Source organism: Papio anubis, chromosome 3 (genome assembly GCF_008728515.1).
Source record: "Papio anubis isolate 15944 chromosome 3, Panubis1.0, whole genome shotgun sequence".
NCBI classification, from domain to species: domain Eukaryota; kingdom Metazoa; phylum Chordata; class Mammalia; order Primates; family Cercopithecidae; genus Papio; species Papio anubis.
In genome coordinates, this window is record NC_044978.1 from 83,295,251 (window position 1) to 83,318,609 (window position 23,359).

Genomic DNA, 23,359 nt, shown 5'->3' on the forward strand with positions numbered 1-23,359 from the left:
ACAGAATAGAGAACCAGAAATGAATCCACCTGTCTTTGTCCATTTGTATATTGCTATAAAGGAATATCTGGGGCTGAGTAATTTATAAAGAAAAGAGGTTTATTTGGTTCACAGTTCTGCAGGCTGTATAAGAAGCATAGGGTCAGCATCTGATTCTGATGAGGGTCTTAGGAAGCTTCCACTCATGGCAGAAGGCAAAGGGGAGCAGGCATCACATAGCAAAGGGGAGCGAGAAAGAGAGAGTAGAGGAGATACCAGGCTTTTTTCAACAACCAGTTATCATGGGAACTAAGAATGAGAACTCACACATTACCATGAGGATGTCACAAAGCCAATCATAAGGAATCTGCTCCCATGAACCAAACACCTGCCTTGAGATCCCACTTTCAACATTTGGGTTCAAATTTCAACTTGAGATTTACAGAGGACAAATATCCAAAGTGTATCTCTACTCATTTATAGCCAACTCATGTTTTACAGAGGTGTCAAGGACATTCACTGGGGAAAGGACAGTCTTTTCAATAAATGGTACTAGAAAAACTGGATATCCATATGTAGAAGAATAAAAGTAGACCTTATCTTTCATCATATACCAAAATCCACTCAAAATGGATTAAAGACTTAAATGTAAGACCCAAAACTATAAAACTACTAGAAGAAAATATAAGGAGAATGCTTCTAGACATTGGACTGGGCAAGTTTTTATGAATAAGACCATAAAAGCATAGACAACAAAAGCAAAAATAGACAAATAGAATTATATTAAACTAAAAACCTATATAAGCAAAGGAAACAATCAACAAAGTGAAGAGACAATCAGCAGAAAGAGAAAAAATATTTGCAAACTATTCATCCAACAAAAGATTAATATCCTGAATACACAGGGAATTCAAACAACTAAATAGCAAAAATAAATAAGTAGTCATCAGGAAAATGCAAATCAAACCCACAATATCTTCTCATCCCAGTTAGAATGTCTATTATTAAAAAGTCAAAAAATAACATGGTGAGGATGCAAAGAAAGGGAAACTCTTATATACTGTTGGTAGGAATATAAACTAGTACAGCCATTATGAAACACAGTATGGACTTTTCTCAAAAATGAAATTAGAACTATTATAGGATCTAGCAATTCCACTGCTGGATATATATCCAAAAGAAAAGAAATCAGTATAGTGAAGAGATATCTACATTTACATGTTTATTGCAGCACTATTCACAATAGCCAAGATATGGAATCAACCTAAGTGTCCATCAACAGAAGAAGAGATAAAGAAAACGTGGTACATATATATGATGGAGTACTATCCAGTCATAAAAATGAAATAAATCTTGTCATTCACAGCAACACGGATGAGCTTAGAGGACATTATGCTAAATAAAATAAACCAGGCACAGAAAGACAAATATCACATGTTCTCACTTATATTTGGAAGGTAAAAAAAGTTGGTCTTAAAGAATTAGAGAGTAAAATAGTGGTTACTAGAGCCTGGAAAGGACAGACGTTGGTTAATGGATATAAAATTACAGCTAGATAAGAAAAATAAGTTCCTGGGTTCTACAGCACTGTTTGGTGACTATAATTAATAACAGTTCAAATAGCTGGAAGAGCAGATTTCAACTGTTCCTAACACAAAGAAATGATAAATGTCTGAGATGATGAATATGCTAATTATACTAATTTGATCATTACGCATTGCATACATGTATCAAAATATCACATTGTTCCCCACAAATATGCACAATTATGTGTCAATGAAAAAATAATAAATATAATTAAATTTAAACATTTTTTAAAGAAATTTGAAGCTGAAAAACCAACGCTAAGTAGTCTTAAGTCGTAGTACGTATAAGCAAATATAATCCCTTTCTGTGGGAATTTATCCTTAATCCAAGTCCCACAAGACACCACAGATTGAGGTAACCCCAAATGAATTCACAGTCTAAAATTACAAAACTCACAGGAAAATAAGGTACCAGAAATAAAGTCAACAGAAAAAACAAACAGCAGAATTATAACTCTATGAACATTAAGTATTAGAAATAACAAGTACAAAATATAAAATAATGATTATCTATTAGAAATAACAAATATAAAATATAAAATAACTATGTTTGAAAAATTATAAAGAAGAAACAAAAACAAACCAAATATAATCTCCAGCAAAGAAAAATATAATCACTCAACTTAAAACCAAACAATAAAACAATATTTCTCAACAATATTTTAAACAATTGGAGAAAATGGATTATAAATTGGGCATTAGATGATCATTAAAGTTTGTTAATTTTTATTAGGTATGATAATGGCATTGTGATTATTTAAGATATCAGTATTTTTAAAATATGAGTCCTAACGTATGACATGTTACCTGGAATTTTTTTTTCCAAAATATGTCAGCAAAAAAAAAAAAGTAACAAATAAAACAAATGTAGAAAAATGTGAGAAATATTAAATCTAAGTGGTGTGTGTGTATATACAATTTTCATAATAAAAATAAAATGAAAACTCAACTGATAGTGTAATCAGAATGTTAGATAAAGCCAAAGGGAGATTTACAGAATTATTAGACAGATCTGAAGACAGTATCCAAATTACGAATAAAACTTAAAGAGAAAAGAAAACTCACCTTCCTTTGGGCTGACTGCTGCAGGGAGAACATTCCAATCAACAGTCCAAGTAGGGCAAGGGTGGGGAGAAAACATCACTTCAATGCCCTTTTCCTAGAAAAGGAAACAGCCTTTTTCTAAATTAAGGAATTAATATAGTCTTATTATATTCTTGAAGGCTAAAAATTGTATTTCTATATTGGTAAGGAGGAGGATAAATAGTAATAATCATCAGCTATTCCCTAAAATACATATTTTAATTAAATAAAAATACAGTGTGTTGAGTATTTTGACATCACACTATCCTATTTTTTATATTGAGATAATAAAAAGTAATGCTATTTTAAAATTATTACTAGAAGATCCATAGAAGTAATAAGCTACCTAGAAATATATTGGATATCAAAGAGAAAGTTCAGCTGAAGATGAAAATGTTATCAAAAACAATCCACATAGAAATAATAAAGAACTCTGCATATGTCCATCAAGGTCTCCGTTTACATATATGAAAACCACCACAGCCTAAAAGCTACCACTTTAACACATACCCCAAAACACCACTCATACTAGTCTTTTAGAAGCGTCTTTAATGTCACTAGAGAAAAATTTCTCTGGTTTAACCAAATAGTTCCCAATATTTTCAAGAATTAGAACCACTTTTCAATATATTAAAAAAATTGCAGGATCCTTCTCTGTCTTAGAAGCTGTACATTTGTTTATTTGATCTATGTACAGTGGCATGGCATACACATGGATTCACAGATCCCTTCCAATCACATTCCAGGTCCATAGTCCACAGTGTATATCTATATCTATATCTATATCTACATCTACATCTATATCTATGTTTAGCTATCTCCATGGCTCAGTTACTTTTATCTTTAGGAATAACCTATTCAAATAAAAAATCTCTGAGACTCCAGCATTAAATGCTTTGTATCAGTTTATGAGATTACTTTCCATTACAAAAACTAGCTGAATTTGCGTCCCAAAGGAAATAGTACAAAGAATCTTTCATTAGGGCTAAAGATATGGTTATTGGTCTACAAGCCCTGTGCACTCATTTGCCTCCAGAAAGATAAACACATCTCTCTGACATCATCTACCTCTCTTCTATCTCCTTCAGTCTAGCCACACTGACTTTCTTGCTATTTCTCATTTCACTAAACTCATTCTTACCTTAGAGTCTTTTAAAAAACACAACTATATTGAGATATAATTTATATATAATACCACACAATTTCTCCTTTTAAAGCATCCAATTCAGTGGTTTTTAGAATATTCACAATTCAACCATTGCCACTATCTATTTTAAGATATTTTCATCATTTCATCATTTCCAAAAGAAGTTGCATATCCACTCAAGAGGTGAACCAGAGGTCCCTTGGCAGTGTAGTCATATAATCAAGACACATCAAAATCTAGACATGCCTCAATAACTTCTAAAATCAACTATATAATCATGTTTCATTACTTAATCAATAGGCCACAGAGCTTAGATGAAGAGTTAAGGAATTGGTATCCTTACCAAAGTCTTCCTGTCCATTTCTAAATCAGTAAACTCTGTTAACTACAGAACTCAATTACTTCCTAACCCAAATAGGGAAATAAAATATTTTTCCAGTGCAACTCAATGGATAACTTAAATTACTTCATGAATTTTCTATTCAAATAAATCTTCACATCACCTATTAAAAGCAAAAATATTTTTGCAGATCATTTCAAATGTTAGGGAAAGGAAAGCCCATTGTTGAAAACTTTACAATTAGTACTACTGAAAACAAACTATGCCCCAGTGAGAAAAAAATAAAGCATATGCTTTTTCTGTTTTTGAAACAGGGTCTAACTCTGTCACCCAGGCTTGTTATATAACAAAAACATTAAAATCAAAGATTAAAGTAAAAATAAAATTAGAAGAATTCCAAAATTACAAATTTAAATAAAACCTTGGAAAGTAAATTGAGATATTAATCTTTATATTTCTTTTCTTTTTTTTTTTTTTTTCCCGAGGTAAGAGTCTCACTTTGTCGCCCAGGCTGGAGTACAGTGGCACAATCTCGGCTCACTGTAACCTCCACCCTCCCAAGTTCAAGCTATTCTGGTGCCTCAGCCTCCTGAATAGCTGGGACGACAGGCACATGCCACCACACGCAGCTAATTTTTGTAATTTTAGTAGAGACAGGGTTTTGCCATGTTGCCCAGACTGGTCTCGAACTCCTGACCTCAAGTGATAGGCCTGCCTCAGCCTCTCAAAGTGCTGGCATCACAGGTGTAAGCTACTATGTCCAGCCTCATCTTTATATTTCTTTAACTTGAAATCATTATCCAAACTAAAAAAGGCTGAGACCAAAACTTTACAACAGAAAAAGATTATGTTAAAATAGTACACTTGACCAGGTATGATGCTACCTTGGTCAATATCCTGAATATTAAAAGAAAAAAAAAAAAAGTTTTGAGAAAAATGCTTTTTAAAAGTATATATTGTGACTTACTTGGCTCCAAAAATACATAGTACTAAAAGTTTTAAATTTAGTATACTTCACATAAATGAAAAAAGTAGCAGAAATATTAACTGGCAAAGAGTGAAGTAAGAAAGCTACAAATAAAATTTATAAAAAAAAAATGTCAACACGTGTACAAGTTTGAGCAGAATGCTCAGCAACATTATCATATAGAATTTTTGAAAGAAAATGTTAATAACACAATTAAGTACCATTAACTTGGCCATGGTTGGTCTTGGTCCTCCTATAAATAAAGGATCGCTGTGCTCTTCTACACCTGGGACTTCACTTAAGTTTGGACGCTGCTCAGTTGAGACTGTCAACAACTTTGGTAAATGAAGAAATTGGATCCCACACTTAGAAGCTGCTGTTTTTACTCTTGGCACTTCCTGAATCCTCTGGTACCAAGAGGCTAGCAATGGAAATTCTACCAGCTTCTCAGAGAATTTCTTGCAGATAATTACCTAGGTAGGAAAATAATAAAACACATTATTATATATCTTTTGTTTGTTTGTAACAGCTGCGTTGAGGTAACTTTACAAACCACAACATTCACACATCTAAACGTATAGTTCAAACAATTGAGTTGTAGTAAATGTATGCAGTAATGCAACCACCTAGTTTTAGTACACTTACGTCACCCCTGAAATTTCCCTTGTGACCATTTGCACTCTATCTGTGCTTCCACAGTCAGTTGCAGACAACCACTGATCGGCTTTCTATGTTTATAGTTTTGCCTTTTCCAGATTTTCATACAAATGGAATCATAAAATGTGGTTTTCTTTTATCACTTAGTATTATGCTTTTGAAGTTAATCCATATAGTTACACTGACCAATTGTTTGTTTTTTTATTAAGAGTAGTAGTCATTGTGTGGATATACTGTATTTTCCTTACTCATTCACTTGTTGATAGATATTTGCATTTTCCCGGTTGTTGGCTATTATAAATAAAGTTGCTATACATTATAATGTAGCAGTGTTTATGTGGAACTGTTTTTCATTTCTTTGGAAATCTAAGAGTCAAACTGCTAGGTTTTATGGTAACTGTATATTTAACGTTTAAAGAAATTAAAATCTTCTCCAACGTTGCCATTCCATTTTACAATTCCCACTAGCAATCCATGGAGGTTCCAGTATCTCCACAACTTGTCAACACTTGGTATTATCAGTCTGTTTGATTTTAGTCATTCTTGTGGGTATATAGCAGTGTCTCATTGTGATTTCAATTTGCATTTCCCTATGACTAATGATGTTGAGCAACTTTTCATGTGATTATTTGCCATTTGTATATCTTCTTTAGTGATGTGTCTTATATGTTTTTATGATTAATTTCACAGCATAAAAATTGGAGCAACTCAGCAATGAGAAAATGAACACAATTAAAATGAGCAAAAGATCTGAGTAGACAACCAAAAAAGATACACAGATGGCAACTAAGTATATTTAAAAAATGCTCATCATCATATATCATTAGAGAATTACAAGTTAAAACAAGGAAATGCAACCACACACCTATCAGAATGGCAAAAATCCAAAACACTGACAACTCCAAATGATGGTGAGCATGTGGAACAACAGGAACTCTCATTCATTGCTGGTGGGAATGAAAAATAGTACAGCCACTTTGAAAGACAGTTTAGCAGTTCCTTACAAAGGTAAATATACTCTTACCATACAATCCAATAATTGTGCTTCAAATGAGTTGAAAATGTATGCCCACACAAAAACCTGAACACAGATGTTAACAGCATCTTTATTCATAATTGCCAAAATTTGGAAGTAACCAAGATGCCCTTCAGTAGATGAATGGATAAACTGTCATACAGCTATACAATGGAAAACAGCCATCAATAGAAAAAGAAGAATATAATAATTCCAAAAAGAATCAACATAAATAACAATGGCATTTGCAAATGTCTATGAATAGTACAATTGAAAATCATTTTGGAAAATTTTACACCTTATATTCAACTGTCTATCATCTTTCATTGGTAGTATGTTTTTAACTCTCTCTAAGAACTCTTCTGTGATCAACTGCATTCCAATCTGGAAACCCTTTCATCTATAATTCATGGCCATGAACACATTCCTCTGTTCCTGACCCTCAGTATACTTGATAAGTTATTAACACACTGCATATAGAGAGTTAATTGGACAACATTATATCAAAAACCTAAAATCCTTAATATATACTTACACAAATTAGTTTAAGTGGTTAATGGGGAAAGAATGAAAATCAGTATTAACTTCCTCAACACAAATAATGTAACGCTTTTAAATTATCACAATTTAATATCTGTAGTCTATAATCATTGGTGTATTTTGAGGGGTCTCAAAAGAAATTTTTCAGCTTACTGCAGAAGTGTAAAAATGGAGAGCTTGTACTATTAATAGTGATCTAAAGTTCCATTTTTTTGTGTGTGTGAAGCTATCTTCTCTGTATGTGAACTATTAGGCAAAATCTAAATGATATTCCTTACCAATAATGTAAGAAGTATCTTTGAGAACCGTATTTTTAAAAATTACACAATGAGGTAAGGAGAACATTTTACTAAAGAAAATAGTAAAAAGATAAAAGAGAAAATTGTAAATATTTAAAACTAAAAAAGATAACTAGCATTATTTGGAAGACTTTTTTTCAAAAGCAGCACTTAAAGTAATACTTTTATTTTTTCAAATTAGAAAAATTTGAAATTGTTCCTCCTGACACAAACTCATATATTTTTGTTTTCCCTTGGTCAGATGCTTTCTCCCTAGCACTACCACCAAATTCTATTTTCTTTAAAATTTAGAGTGTTCTTGCTTCTTTGAGAAGCAATAAATGTTGTTTCCATAGAAACCACTATGTCACAAACACATTATGACTTATGATTATGAACAGATAGATAAATAAAAAGGTCAAGTCACAGGAAATCTCTACAAATATATCTAGCAGTAATATCAGAGCATGAGACAGAAAGGACAGAAAATTAATAAAAAATTCATACATATATATTATCCTGTATTTTATGTGGACTTTAAGATTAAATGAGCACAAGTAATTGACTATAAGAACAAGGACTGTATCTAACTCTCTTTGAATACTGAAGCACTTAAAACACTGCCTTGCAAATAATACCCTGTTGAGTGAATAAACAAATGATAAAGAATCCATTTATTCAGAGAATAATCCCCTCAATATTTTTCAAGCTGCTATTTATCACTCATTTAGGGGTTGTGAAATCAACATAGCAGGTTTTTAAAAAATGAAATAGAAAATATCAGAGTACACATCCCATAAGTTTTTTTGTAATTATTTATATATTTTTTAACATATTATTTAAAGATACACATTTATTTCTACACTTATTCAACTTGTAAAATGTATTACAGTTGTCCCTCAGTATCCATGAAGGATTGGTTTCAGGACCTGTATCAGACACCCAAATCCACGGACACTCATACTCATGTCCTTGATATAAAATGGTGTAGTATTTGCATATAACCTATACACATCCTCTCCTATACTTTAAATCCTAGATTACTTCTAATACCTAATACAATATAAACACTATGCAAATAGTTATTCTGTATTGTTTAGGGGATCAGGACAAGAAAAAAGTTGGTACATGTTCAGTAGAGATGCAATTTTTTCCAAATATTTTAAATCTGCGGTTGGTTGAATACATGAATGCAGAACACATGGATATGGAGGGCCATCTGTATTTACTGAGTTAAAGTAAAAAAAAGTTTGAAAAATACTCTCTAAGCACCCTGAGAGCCAAAAAGTTTATTAATTCTCTCAAGATTTCTGAATTGCTTGGAAATAGATTAGGTGCTACGGGAACAGATCTTTAGACATGATAATCACACTATAAATGTTCTCTTTTCTTCATCTTTCCTGTACTCTTCTTTTTAGTGACTTATTCTTATTTGTTAGATGTACGCGGCATCTTTCCTTTCTTTTGAAATGAAGTTGCAATTAAATAACAATAATTCATATTTAAAAGAAATTGAGGAGGTTTACTCTGTGTGACAGGCCACTCCATTTAATCAACATGCCAGGCCACTCTACTAATATCTAGACAGCTCAGAAGGTACTGAACCACATTCATTACACTCATGAAAATATATTTAAGGAAGTTGCTAATGAAAACTCTGTGAAATGAAAATTAAATTTCTTCATAAGAAATGATTACCAAATAGTTACCTGGCTCATAAGATCAAAACCATTATAAATATCACAGAGTTCTTTAAGGACAAGAAAAAAAAAAAAAGATAATTTATTTTTAAAACAATGTTTTTTTAAAAAAAAGTACAGCTACCAAAGCAAAAATAATATTTTAGTAACTCTGTAGTTAATTGTCAATAACGGGCAAAAAAAATTGTCTGAATAAAAAGAGAAGCAAGACGTTGCATCTATTCAAAATATTTCTTCCTTTGCATTCCTTTACAATCACTTATTATATAAAATATTTTGTTATTTTATATCATTTCCTTAGTCATACCTATTTTTTTGAAAATATACTCACAGATGTTTAGGTGAGCAGTGTAAGCAGAGAAAAAACAGTAAACAACCTATCTAAATGGAAATATTATCCCAGCTCTCCATTTTTTACTTATAAATTAGAAGTAGTGAGTTAAAGCTAAAAGCTCTTGAGGACCTAATGCATAGGAGAAGACACAGAAAATACAAATTTACCACTAAATAAGTAGCAGCTACCATTTTTGTAATATGCCAGCAAAAAGTGAGGTTCCCGATTTTATGCCAATGGGAACACAGGAAGAGGTATTTAGTTTTGCTAAAAAATCAATTTCTAAAAGAGGAATGATTTTACCTAAGCTAATAAAGGGGTGTGGGGGTGTGTGGGGGTGTGTGTGTGTGTGTGTGTGTGTGTGTATTTAAACTCAATTCAAAGCATTAGAAGTTAAAATGTAGAAAATCAAATCATAAGTGTTCAAATTACAAGAAGATTTTATAAAATTATAAAATGCAACCTTTCTGTCTTATAGGAGTACAATAATGTTTTAAATACTTCTATCAAAGTGTATTTGCTTACTAGTACCACTTGAAAAATAACATACAATCTTCTAGTATTGGAACAGTAGGATTTTGCCCTAGTATAGCTATTCATTGCTACTTCTCCCATATGCTTGATATGCTATCTACCAGAAAATTCTAGTAAATGGATTAAAGAGGGGGAAACATGAGTGTACATATTAATTTATTCCTTTTAAATCTATTTCTAAGACTTTTCAGAGGAGAGGGTATCGTCAGGCCCCTTTCCTTAAGAGGTGCTGAGCCATCACGGGTTAACTTTGTAAAGTAATAAAGTATTTTCTGGAAAAAAAGAGCTTGCAGCAGCTTTATACATAATACCTTAGCCCTTCCATGTTTGTCTCTGACTAATTAAAAAAAACAAAACCAAAAAAACACCTCATCCATTCTACTTGTTATTGTTTTCCATCTTTGGTTTTATTCTGTTTATCAGAACTGGGTATTTTCCCTAGTTCTTCTCATTTTGTCCCTTAGGAATTCAAACCTTGACTTAGCAAAACTGACTCCTTACTTTTATGTCCTTGACTCTATTCCTGTGACTAAATATTCTGTCCCTAGATTCAGTTTTATGCTTCTGGTAACTTGACCTTGATTACTGATGATGAACTTGATCCTGATTCTGATCATTTGGATGGTCACTCCATTCACCTCAATGTATGTTAATTCAAGCAAAAAGGCTTGCCAACATAACCACTCTATGAATTAAAATGACTTCTTTACTACCCAAGATGATTTAAAGGAGAAAAATATAACAAGTATCAAGGCTTTATCAAAGAAAGATGAATTCCTGAAAATATGAGGTGGGCGGATCACAAGGTCAGGAGTTCGAGACCAGCCTGGCCAACATGGTGAAACCCTGTCTCTAGTTAAAAAATAGAAAAATTAGCTGGGCATGGTGGCGTGCACCTGTAATCCCAGCTACTTGGGAGGCTGAGGCAGGAGAATTGCTTCAACTCAGGAAGCAGAGGTTGCAGTGAGCCAAGATTATACCACTGCACTCCAGCCTGGGTGACAGAGCAAGACTCCATCTCAAAAAAAAAAAAAATCCAGTAAAAATACAAAGGAATGAAGGAAAATATTTCGAGAATTAGTTTACATATTCACATCATTTTAATAAATTTCTTCAATAAAGGAATGGATATGCTACTTTCATTCAATTCTGATGACACTGGAAACACAGTTATCCAAAGAAGTCAAGAAGACAGAAGACCAAATATTTCATAATGTATCAAATGACTGCTCTAATGACTGAACTTGGTAATAGAGGAGAGGGATCATGGAGAAGAGAATCTAGAAATCATTTGACTAGGAAAAAATTTAAAAATCAATGTCTTCTTCCCACTCAACTCTGTGGACTCTATTAAATTATGACATTTGGCACTTAAAATGCCAATCAACATCTAAACAATTCCTGGATCTCCCTATTTTTACATTGTTTTGGTTGCCAAGTTTGGTTCAATTTTGAGGAAAAGAGAAATGTTCTTTAAGAAAATGACAATTGATCAATACTGCCTAATTTACTTGTGAAGCAAAGCCTTCAAATACATAGATTTTCAATAGAAGTCTCTTCTGTCAAAAGATACCTGAATTGTTGGTGATATATAATGAGAATGAAATCTAATATCTGATTCCTTAGTAGGGAAAAGGGGGAAATGCTTCCAAGAAAAAAAAAACAAAACAAAAGCAAAAAGCAATGCAGCTCTTGAAAACCAATTGGAAGGCTGCAGAGAGCTAAGCTTCCTATGTTCACTCTGGTATTATTTTCACCCTGTTCTTTTTTCCTGCACAGAGGGAATGTGTGTGTGCATGTGCGTGTGTGTGTGTGTGTGTGTGTGTGTGTGTAAGACAGAGAGAGAGAGAGAGAGAGAGAGATCTTCCTACTCAGAAAACTTTCTATCCTCCCCCAGCACATAATAACAGAGCCAGCTACTTTAATCTCAGAGAGAACGGAGAAGCATACAGGTCAGAATAAAATATTTTCAATTTGATAATACCTAACATAAGATTAATTTAAGTGACTAATAATTATAAAATTTAGCTGACAAGATTTTTAGTTTTTGTTTTTTTTTAACTGGATCCTCTAATAGTAGAAGTCCAACGGACTATCCATGGTACCACAGAGCCGACTTAGACCTTCTAATATTAGAAAGTAATCACAATAGAAACTTGAAGTTAATAATAACAACTGTTAACATTTTAGCAATTTCACATTAAAAGTCATAATAATTACTAACATTGATTGACAGCTTACTATGTGCCAAGCACTGTTCTCCATACTTCACACAAACTTTAATTTGTTCCTTACATTTTTCCTCTTAGATAGGTACTATTATTATCTCCATTTTACAGATAAGAAAATGGAGAAAGACATTAATAACTTGCCCAGCAGCATACTGGCAATAAGAATTAGAATAAAAATTCAAACCTAGGCAATTTCATAGACCGAAACTCATAGTAATGTGTACAGTCCAGACGAAACCTTACCAAGAAATGATGGATACAGGGCAAGAGCACGATATCTGCCAGAGTGAAGTAAAGCCCTTCTGCAAACACATGCTCCAGAGGTGGAAGGTCGGAGGCTTTTGCTTTTCTGATGTGAGAAGGCTCTCTGTTGGTAGTAGCTGGTTCTTCCCGCACTGTGAGCTTTGAGAATGCCACTTTCAGTTCCAGACTCTCAGATGAAGAGTCCAACTCTTCAGATGTTTCCTGCGTGTGGACCTTGCTCTTTGCCTTTCCCTTAGTAAGGGGAGGCCCAACTCCATCAGCCTTCTGTTGCTTGAGTTTCTGCCTGCGGAGTTTATCATCATTATGCACTCTAACAGGCTCACTAAGCTTTTTCTCTAGCTGTAGTATTTCTACAGGTATAGTTGGGGGCTGGTCAGAAGATTCTCTGAGAAAATTCTCAATAGCCAAAGGGATGGTGAGTTCACATAGCCTGGTCCACTGACTAACCTACAAAACAAAAACAAAACAAGAAATGAAAGGATTTTTTAATTTCAACATAACTTGAGAAAAAATAACTGTCTTATTGGGAAATAAGTTTTGAGCTAAATCATCCCTGGGTTAGGCTTTTATGTTACATCAGGAGACACATCACGGTGTTTTAGAAGTAAAAACATTAAGCAAAAGAGGTTTAGCATTCCTATATTCCCCTTACTAAATAAATCATTACTTCTTAAAGCCTTAAAAATATACCTCTCCTGTCCCGCCATTCTCCTAGATCCTACAATAAGCAGGACTTCCAAAGCATTACTATTTGAGTTCCTATTTATATGTAAACATTCTGTTTAAAAATCAACATAACTAAAATAAAGAAAAAAAAGTTATTTTCTAAAAATGTCTCCAAACTTTATAAATTAAGTCTTAATTCTTATTTTTCAATACTGCACTGAAATATTGGCACACGTAAAGGGTGTATTAGCCCATTTTGCATTGCTGTAAAGGAATAGGTGAGGCTGAGTAATTTATAAAGTGAAGAGGTTTATTTGGCTCATGGTTCTGCAGACTATACAAGAAGCATCTGCTTCTGGTCAGGACCTCAAGAAGCTTTTAGTCATGGTAGAAGGCAAAGAGAGAGCAGGTGTGTCGCATGGGGAGAGAGGGTGCAAGAGAGAGCAAGGAGGAGGTACCAGACGCTTTTCAACAGCTAGATCTCTAGTGAACTAACAGAGCAAGAACTCACTCATTACCCTAGTGAGAGCACCAAGTCATTTATAAGGCATCTGTCCCCATGACGCAAACACCTCCTACCAGGTCCCACCCCCAACAATATTGGGGATCACATTTCAACATGAAATTTGGAGGGGATAAATATTCAAACTATATCAAAGGGCTACCTTATTTCATTGGTTACTGTGGTTTTTTAAAACAAACTTTTATTCCTAATAGGAAGTTAAAATATTAAATGGTCAAGTAATTATGTTATCACTCCACTCTATAGCTTCAAATAACAGAAAAGAGACATTATACTTACTTCAGCACAGGCTTTCAAGCAAGTCTTTTTAAAGCCCAGAAGTTCCAAAAGTTCCTTCTTTAAGGGGTCTGCTTCACAGGATTTCTGGATTATGTGTCTCAATACAACGGCAAGTCCTGCTCTACAAAAATTGTCTGATCGTTCTACTACTGCAGGCAAACAGCAATTCTGGACTATTGGTGGGAGCTCTTGCCTTGAAATAATCTGTATTTCAACATCCTGGATCAGATCATCTCTTAGTAGTGAACTATCTGTACTCACTTCTTTGGTGACAACTAAGCAAATTTTAAAGATTTTACAGTCACAGTAAGATAACAGAAATAAAGTTACAGATGTATGAAGAGGAAAGATGCATCCTTTTGTTTGGTGAGAAAAGTCCAGATACAGGTATTCTTCTTCTGTAAGACTTTTCTTTATGGCTTTCATTTTCTTCTTTCATTGAGTCACCTAAAGTATAAATTGTAATGATTATGGTCTTGGAATATAATCATTTAGAAGCTAAAAGATGAATGTTTCAAAAGCCTGTTCTAGAAATCAGTAAAAATTTGCAGTAGATAATAATGCTATAAGGTTTGTTTCTGAAGACTGACTAAATGACTTTCAAAAGAAAAAATTCCACCCTTTGCAATTGACTAGCATTAGAGGAAATTTTACAACAGCTCCTTTAAAATGAGCAAACCCCAGTGCTTCCCAATAGAGCCCTCCCAATCAAGTACTTTGGGGTCTCACTATAGGTGAGAACAGGAGATAAACAGAAAGGGAAATAAATTAACCAAGAATACTGAGAGATGTCTGGGGATAATATCCTTGAGAAGTTTTGCCAGTGCTGGTCCTTCCATACTGCTTCTTTTTTATGACCCTACAAAATAATAGGGAGGGGACATTCGTTCTTTTAGGAGAAGTAGATTCTACTCAAGTGATAGCTGCTGAGTGCTAAATCATAATATAAAAATATTTAAATTTCCCCATAACATGGATAGTGAGAGCTATCTTAAAGTTAACATGTCCAAAATCTAGTTCCTTATTCTCTCCCACCCTCAAACCTGCTCCTTATGTGTCTTCCCCATCTCAGTTTACACCGTTCTTTTCCTTTACACCCCCATAACGAAACCCTCCAAGGTCTTCCCATTGTCCTTAGAGAAAAGCCAAAGTTTCTACAACAGCCTACAAAAATCTCCTTGATCTAATCCTCTTTTATGTCTCTGAGTTTGTCTCATTAACTCTCTTCATTGCTCACTGTTCCAGCCAAAGTAGATTGTTATTCCTCTAAAACAGCCATCTCCAACATTATTGGCACCACAGACCAGTTTCATGAAAGACAATTTTTCCATGAGGGGTTGGTAGGGGGATGGGGATGGTTTCCGGATGAAACCTCAGATCATCAGGCATTAGATTCTCATAAGGAACGTGCAACCTAGATTCCTCCTGCGTGCAGTTAATAGGGTTGGAGCACCTATAAGAATCTAATGTCATTGCTGATCTGACAGGAGACGACATTTAGGCAGTAACGCTGGCTTACTGCCGCTCACCTCCCACTTTGAGGTGGGGTTCCTAACAGGCCCCAGACGGGTACTAGTCCTGGGCCCTGGGTTGGGGGACCCCTGCTAAAACACTAGGTACATTCCCACATCAGGGCCTTTGCACTTGGTGTTTCCAGTACCTAGAACACTTCCTCACTTCCTTCAGGTATTTATTTATTCAATGGCAACTTCATACTGAGATCCTCCCTGACTACTCAATTTAAATCACAAACCCCAGTCCCCACGCTCCCTGAAAAAATGGTAATATACCATATTTTATTATTTGTCTCCCACAACTAGAATGTTCCATGAGTAAAAATTTTTTGTTCACTGCTTTATATGCTTATTATATATATAAGCAAGCAGTATTTGACAAATGAAAGCAGAGATAAATATACACACTGGTTAAAGGTGCAAACACACACAGTCTTGAGATCAGATTCTTCATGGCTATTTTCAAGTCATATTCCTTAAGTTTTTTATCAATTGTCCTGTCTTTTTATGTTTATACATTTCCTGGGTCAAAAATTCCCAATGTTCTAATCCATAAATTACAATTATTCCAAAACTGACACTAGATGGCACTCTTTAAAAGCATTCATCATGGAAATATGTACCAGAAACATGACATATTAGAAGGAAAATTACTTTAAAAGCTTTTAAAAAGTACACATGCACCTCTCGTCTTTTAAGTGTATTCAAAATGTTAGTGTACACTTAATTTTAGAAAACCTTCATCATACTAAATTTTCTTTAATATTTTAAATTCCTTTTTTAAAAAAATCTGAAACAAAACCTGAACACTTTAAGCCTCTTAGTTCTTCATTCTTTAAAAGCAAATAACTTATAATCCATTATAAAAAAGAAATATAGTTAGTAAAGTATTATCTTATAAAGTTTCTTTTTTTTTTTTTGAGACGAAGTCTGGCTCTGTCGCCCAGGCTGGAGTGCAGTGGCCGGATCTCAGCTCACTGCAAGCTCCGCCTCCCGGGTTTACGCCATTCTCCTGCCTCAGCCTCCCGAGTAGCTGGGACTACAGGCGCCCGCCACCTCGCCCGGCTAGTTTTTGTATTTTTTAGTAGAGACGGGGTTTCACCGTGTTAGCCAGGATGGTCTCGATCTCTTGACCTCGTGATTCGCCCGTCTCGGCCTCCCAAAGTGCTGGGATTATAAAGTTTCTTAATAATACAAATAATCACTACTGCTTTATTTTATATTTATTCTATTAAAATGTAACAGATACATACCATGATTTGTTACTTCTTAAAAGATTATCTGGGGAAAATTATTTTACGTACTGTAAAAGGAACAACTTTTTAACTTACAGATGCCATTTTCTCCCTGAGCTTATTTTTTAAAATTTTTGTCACCGAGAGATAATTTTTAAACAAAAAGGTTTTTATTAAAGATCAAAGGTCAGAGTTTGCTTTGTTTTGTTTTGTTTTTTAAATAAAGCTGAATAGAGCTCTGGAAACATTTTCATTATTAATATAACACCTTTATGCTATGAGTCCTTAAAAACAGTCAAACAAAGTGAGATCTGTAACAACACTAGGGCAAAAAGAACCAACCACACTTTCCAGGAATTAACAGTCTTTATGAGGAATTTGCTCTGGACTCACTCTCCTGCCAGTAGGATAATAAAAAGAAGACTGATCCCTAAGTGTTTCAAGAAAGCAGATTTGAAAGAAAACATGACTGATTTCATCATTTGCCCAGCAGTCTAAAAAATAGTAATTATGAGCCTCATCTTAACACTTTTTAAAAACTGGAAACAAAGTCATGCTATCTAATAGCTTTTAAGATATGTAGAAATATATTTTTTAAAAAGTACGTCTATATTTGCCATGTTGCAAGGCACATAAGAATATGACAATAGGGTTTTAGACATATTCTATAAACTCTTCTCATTGTTAGCACTTAAAATGCTAAATGTCAGCAAAACAGAATAGCAATAACCTGCCCATGGTGATATCTAAAAATTAATGAGATGCCTGAGAGACAATGCAACAAAGTACTGTTGATTCTTAACGTATTTTCTTAAAAATATAGATGTTGGTTTTTCCCCTGGGAGATTAAAAATGTTACTTAATGATCTTAGAGTAAAAAAATAAAAAATTACTCTCCTTGAATGTTTCCCTATTATGTACTAATATAATTTTTAAAATAAATATTATTTAGTAAACCTGTACAAATGTGATGTTTTTGGCTTGCACTGTGCCTTTTTAGAGAGAAGAACCACTATTTGCTCCAAGTATGCAAATATCACAGACAAAAAAAAAAAAAAAATCCCTCCTCTTTTTTCTTTCCTAGCTTGAGAATGCCTTAGTTCATTCATTTTTCGTCATGATCTTTAAGAAGGTAGGTACTATAGACTCAACTTCTGTCTCTAGGGCTTCTGGGGCATAGCTCTTGTTACTCCATATTACATTCCTGCCAAGCACAGAAATAGAGTAATTTGCTCTTTCTCAGCTTTGACAGGTGCCACTCTCCAGAGAGGGAATGAGAAAGTAGCAGACAAAACCACAAACTTCAGGATATTAAATAGAGTGTGCATCTCTTTCCCGGACATGCCAGTTTGCTTGGGAATCTTGGTGAATTAATAAGTAGGTAAAAAGAAAAGATTATGGCTTTGATTTCATTACTCAGGAAAGTTCTAATATATTTTTAAATGGTGGAATTAGTCATAGGTTTAATATTTAGGCATTCAGAATTTTTTTTTGCACTTTCATTCTAATGAATATATCTTAGCCTTGATAAAACACAGAGAATGAGAGAGACAAACAGTAAACTATTAAAAATAAGCATACTTCTCCACAGTCCAGAAAAAACAAAGCTTGAAAATTTTGTGATCAAAATTCAAGTCAAGATCTATGGCATTATGTACAACATTATATATTAGATAAATTATATATTATATAATGAAGACCAAAAAGTGCATAATTGCTGCAAATTATCAACCTGTGTTTTGTTTTTTGTTTTTTCAAATAAGTTATCTTTGTGACAATTTGATAGTTCAATAAATGTTAGGTAAATAAAGTTTTAAATAGTACATACATTTTATCATCTACCTACTACGTGCTGAGCACACAGAACATGTGCATTACTTCTAAAGCTCACAATCCTTAAAAGTATTTTATTTCCATTATAGAGATGAGAATTGTACATCAGTCCAAAAGTATTAATTAAATTTATAAAAGATCTTATTTAGAGACATTTAAGAATAGGTATTGTTCTAATATAATAGTACTATTTATAAATAAAATTTCATAAATTGAAGCAATTTTACCAAAGTGAAAATCGTCGGGTATTATGTTATTCTAAGCAAGTATGCTGGTCTCAGTAATCCTTGATATAAACTTCCATCCCTGGGTTATTTGACAAGTTTCTCCACTGGATTAAATCCTTTGGCAATTCTTTCCTGATTCCTTTTATTGGCTACTCTGCAGATGGCTCAGTGACCCCAGCTCAGTGTTTTGCCCTCTTCTCAATCCACACTTCATCCTTTGAATACTGGTTTTCACACTTGTGATCATGCCACACAGTTACACATTTTATAATGTAACACACAATACACTGAATAAAATGGAAACAAAAATGTCATGAAGCAATACTTATCCTACTATATGGGATAAATCTGATATTTTTTCCTCTGTGCTTGTTTTTTTAAATGCTGGTTGTTACTCATTACATTGATTTCCTGACTCATTAATGGGGCACAACTCACAATATGACAGCACTGTTCTGGGTGATCTCCAGTGCCATAGCTTTAAATATTATCTGACTCTTACATGTATATCCCAGCCATATCTTCTCCCCTAACTTCACACTCCTGTATTCTACCTGACATCTCCATGTGGATGTTTTTCTAAACCTGCTCCTCTTCCCTTAGTGTTCTACTTCCTGGTAAAATGGGAACACCAATCAACCAGATGCTCAGGCCGAAAACTCAAAAGTCCCACTCAACTTCTTTTCTTCTCTCTCTCAGACCCTGCCATCTCTACCTTTGAAGTATACGCTAAATCCAACTCCTTAGCACCTCTACCACTACCACCTTAATCTAAGTCATCACCAGTGCTTACAAGGACTACTGCAAAAGCCTATTAACTGTTTTCCTCCACTTGCCATAAAACAGTCCATTCTCCAACAACAGGATGATCCTTAAAAACATAAATCAGATGTCTCCTGCTCAAAACCATCCAGTGGCTCTTCAGCACACTCAGAATAAAATCCAAATTTCCTATTATGGCCTATAGGCCTACTGTGACCCTAGCTATCCCTTTCTGACCTCATCTCTTATCCTTCTTCACTCCCTTCCAGCCACAGTTGTCCTTGCTGTTTTTGGAAGGTGCCAGAAATGCTCCCACTTGAGAATTTTTGTACTTGCTATTTCTTTGCCTAGAATGCTTTTCTCCAAGAGATTCACATGGCTTGCTCCCTCATTTCATTGATTTATCTGCATAAATATTAACTCAGAACAGCCTCTCCTGACTGCCTGAATTGAAAAAGCACTCCCTAGCCTCTTACCTAGCGTCCCTTTTTCTTCATAGCTCTTATCACCTAACACTATAATATCTCCGGTGTTTAATGAACTCAAACTTTAGTTCAAGGAATGAATGTGCATACATGAATGTTAGAAATCACTGTCTGAGAGTATTATTAATAACTTTATTCTTGGTACAACATGAATTTCGTTCTTCATGACACCATTCTTTCTTTTCCAAATTAATAAATCTATTTTAAGGATCAACTAAGTATAAATTAAAATGAAGAAATAAGATCACCTTTGTGAGGTGAATTGGGAAAAATATAAATGGAATCTAACCAAACTCATAAATAGAGCAAGCACAGAAGTTTTTATGTATACTTATATCCAGGGCAAAGGAACTAAGAATCTTAACTAGACTTCATACATGTGCCTAGTGAGAATATTTATAAAACAAGAATTATAAAGTAATAGATTAGAGCCAAGACTGTTGAGCCAGACTACCTGGGTGCAAATATCCTGGTTCTGATTCTTAGTAGCTATAAAAAACTTTTCTGCATATCTGTTTCCTCACTTATAAAATGGAGACAATAACTGTACCTACCATGTAGTGTGCTGTACAGAACAAAGCTTGTCACATATTAAGTCCTTAAATAAATACTAGCTACTATTATTTCTTTATAATTTATAAGCAAATTCCTTACCAATTGGCACTATTAAAATATGCAAACTTTGGGCCAGGCGCCGTCGCTCACACCTGTAATCCCAGCACTTTGGGAGGCTGGGGCGGATCACCTGAGGTCAGGAGTTCGAGACCAGACTGACCAACATGGAGAAACCCCGTCTCTACTAAAAATACAAAAAAAAAAATTAGCCAGGCATGGTGGGGCATGCCTGTATTCCCAGCTACTCGGGAGGCTGAGGCAGGAGAATTGCTTGAACCTGGGAGGGAGAGGTTGCGGCGAGCCGAGATGGTGCCATTGCACTCCAGCCTGGGCAACAAGGGGAAAACTCCATCTCAAAAAAAAAACAAAAACAAAAAAACAAAACAAAAAAAAATGCAAACTTTGATGGGCAAAACCCAAATTATGCGTTATATTTTCAAGCATCTTTCCATGAAAGGTAAGGGATTTATATTGATTGAAAAGTTTTTCCCACCCAAACACTGAAAAAACATAGTTGTTACTGAGACTGAAAGCCAGGGGATCATGAAAGGTAAAATATAAATGTGAAACCCGTAATCCATGTACATACTAACCCACTGTACAAAATAAGAAGTTCAACACAGTTTATAAGTATGAAAAATCACAAACTGTTTTCTTAAAGATTAAAATTTAAACCTGCTAAAAATTCTCTCCTACATCATATGTTCAATATTTTGAATTTTAAAATTTAGCTTGGGTTTTATGTTTTTCATAAAACAACACTATTTGGTTGAATATTGCACCCTATTTTATTACAATAACATAGATTTAACCAAAAAAAACCAACAACAACAACAAAAAAGCTTGCCCCTCAACAGATAGCAGCCAATTACCTTAAATATTTAAAGTCAAAAAAGATAAGAAAAAAACTGAGTTTTTTTCAAGCTCATTAAATATGTAATATGGGATGCAGTTAAGTCCTAGAGAACAAAAGCCAATGATTAAAATTAGCTGTTTTCTTATCTGGTAAAGAAGTAGGAAAAAAGTTTTTAAGTGGAAAGCTTACTGTAACCTTAGCCATAAACAAAGGGTGTAATCTTCTCTCTGGAGAATCAGGGAATCATCTGTTGCCATGGAGTCATAATGCCTGCAGCTAAACCAGACCTCATAATTAACAGTGATCCACAGCGCAAATGGCTAACATCAAGTACGAAATAAAATTACTTAATTTTCACAGCAAACAATACCTGTGCTTGTTTTAATGTACATGGTTTAAATATCTGCATTCCAAGTGTTCCAATATTCTGCATAACAGAATTCCATAAACTACATTAAATACCTTAGAATAAACACACACACACCAGGGAACCGTGTATACTACAGATGTATTAGTTAGCTGGCTCCAGAATTTGTTAATTTTGAGGGCTGCTAAATTGTTGCTATTAGAAAGGCTAATTAGATATTCAGTATTTATTCTTTGTTAGAAAAGCTAATTGGATACTCAGTATTTATTTTTATTTTTTTTTTTTTTTTTTTTTTTTTTTTTTTTTTTTGAGACGGAGTCTCGCTCTGTCGCCCAGGCTGGAGTGCAGTGGCCGGATCTCAGCTCACTGCAAGCTCCACCTCCTGGGTTTACGCCATTCTCCTGCCTCAGCCTCCCGAGTAGCTGGGACTACAGGCGCCCGCCACCTCGCCCAGCTAAGTTTTTGTATTTTTTAGTAGAGACGGGGTTTCACCGTGTCAGCCAGGATGGTCTCGATCTCCTGACCTCGTGATCCGCCCGTCTCGGCCTCCCAAAGTGCTGGGATTACAGGCTTGAGCCACCGCGCCCGGCCAGTATTTATTTTTATTTAAAAATCACAGATGATACAAAAGCTACAAGTAAAACAAATTTAAAAAAGCAAAAACAGGCCCGGCGCGGTGGCCCACGCCTATAATCCCAGCACTTTGGGAGGCCGAGGCGGGCGGATCATTTGAGGTCAGGAGTTTGAGACCAGCCTGGCCAACATGGTGAAACTCCGCCTCTACTAAAAATACAAAAATGAGCCGGGTGTGATGGTGGGCGCCTGTAATCCCAGCTACTCGGAAGGCTGAGGCAGAAGAATTGCTTGAGCCCGGGAGGCGGATGTTGCAGTGAGGAGAGATCAGGCCATTGCACTCCATCCCCAGGCGACTGAGAGAGACTCCGTCTCAAAACAAAACAAAACAAAACAAAAACTTGATGGGCCCACTACTAGAGACGCTCAAGTTTGAGCTCTGTTTAAATTAAAGCAAAAAAAAAAAGTGCAAAATATATAAAATAAAAAGAACTGATAAGATGATTCTCAAATCTCATTGACCTTTTCAGTCTTATTTTTGAAGTGAGACCTCACAAAATGATACCTACAGGTGTAATACACGATTTTTAGTAATGAGTATGCTTAAAGCAATCCTCTCAGTGGTGTGTGCCCCCAATCAGGCAGTTTTTTGGGGGTTTTTTTGTTTTTTTGTTTTTTTTTAAACCCACATAGCTTAATGTTTGATTTATTAAATATGACAGCGAATCATTTAGTTGTGTTATAACAGTTTATTATCATGGATTTAAAT

General features: G+C 34.5%; 1 protein-coding gene across 5 annotated transcripts in view; it reads right to left on the minus strand.

Annotated features, from left to right (window-relative positions):
- Positions 1–23,359, minus strand: part of GSTCD (glutathione S-transferase C-terminal domain containing) — a 67,248-nt gene that overhangs the window by 42,795 nt on the left and 1,094 nt on the right. Inside the window, exons 1-5 of one of the 5 annotated variants that reach the window (XM_031664375.1) lie at positions 21,840–22,280; positions 14,124–14,570; positions 12,635–13,102; positions 5,324–5,575; positions 2,631–2,724 (exon numbers count right to left, since the gene is read on the minus strand). In XM_031664375.1, the coding sequence (XP_031520235.1) occupies positions 2,631–2,724; positions 5,324–5,575; positions 12,635–13,102; positions 14,124–14,549 (1,240 nt within the window). In that variant the 5' untranslated portion in view covers positions 14,550–14,570; positions 21,840–22,280. The other 4 variants (XM_031664372.1, XM_031664374.1, XM_031664373.1 and 1 more) reach the window with 4 other exon arrangements.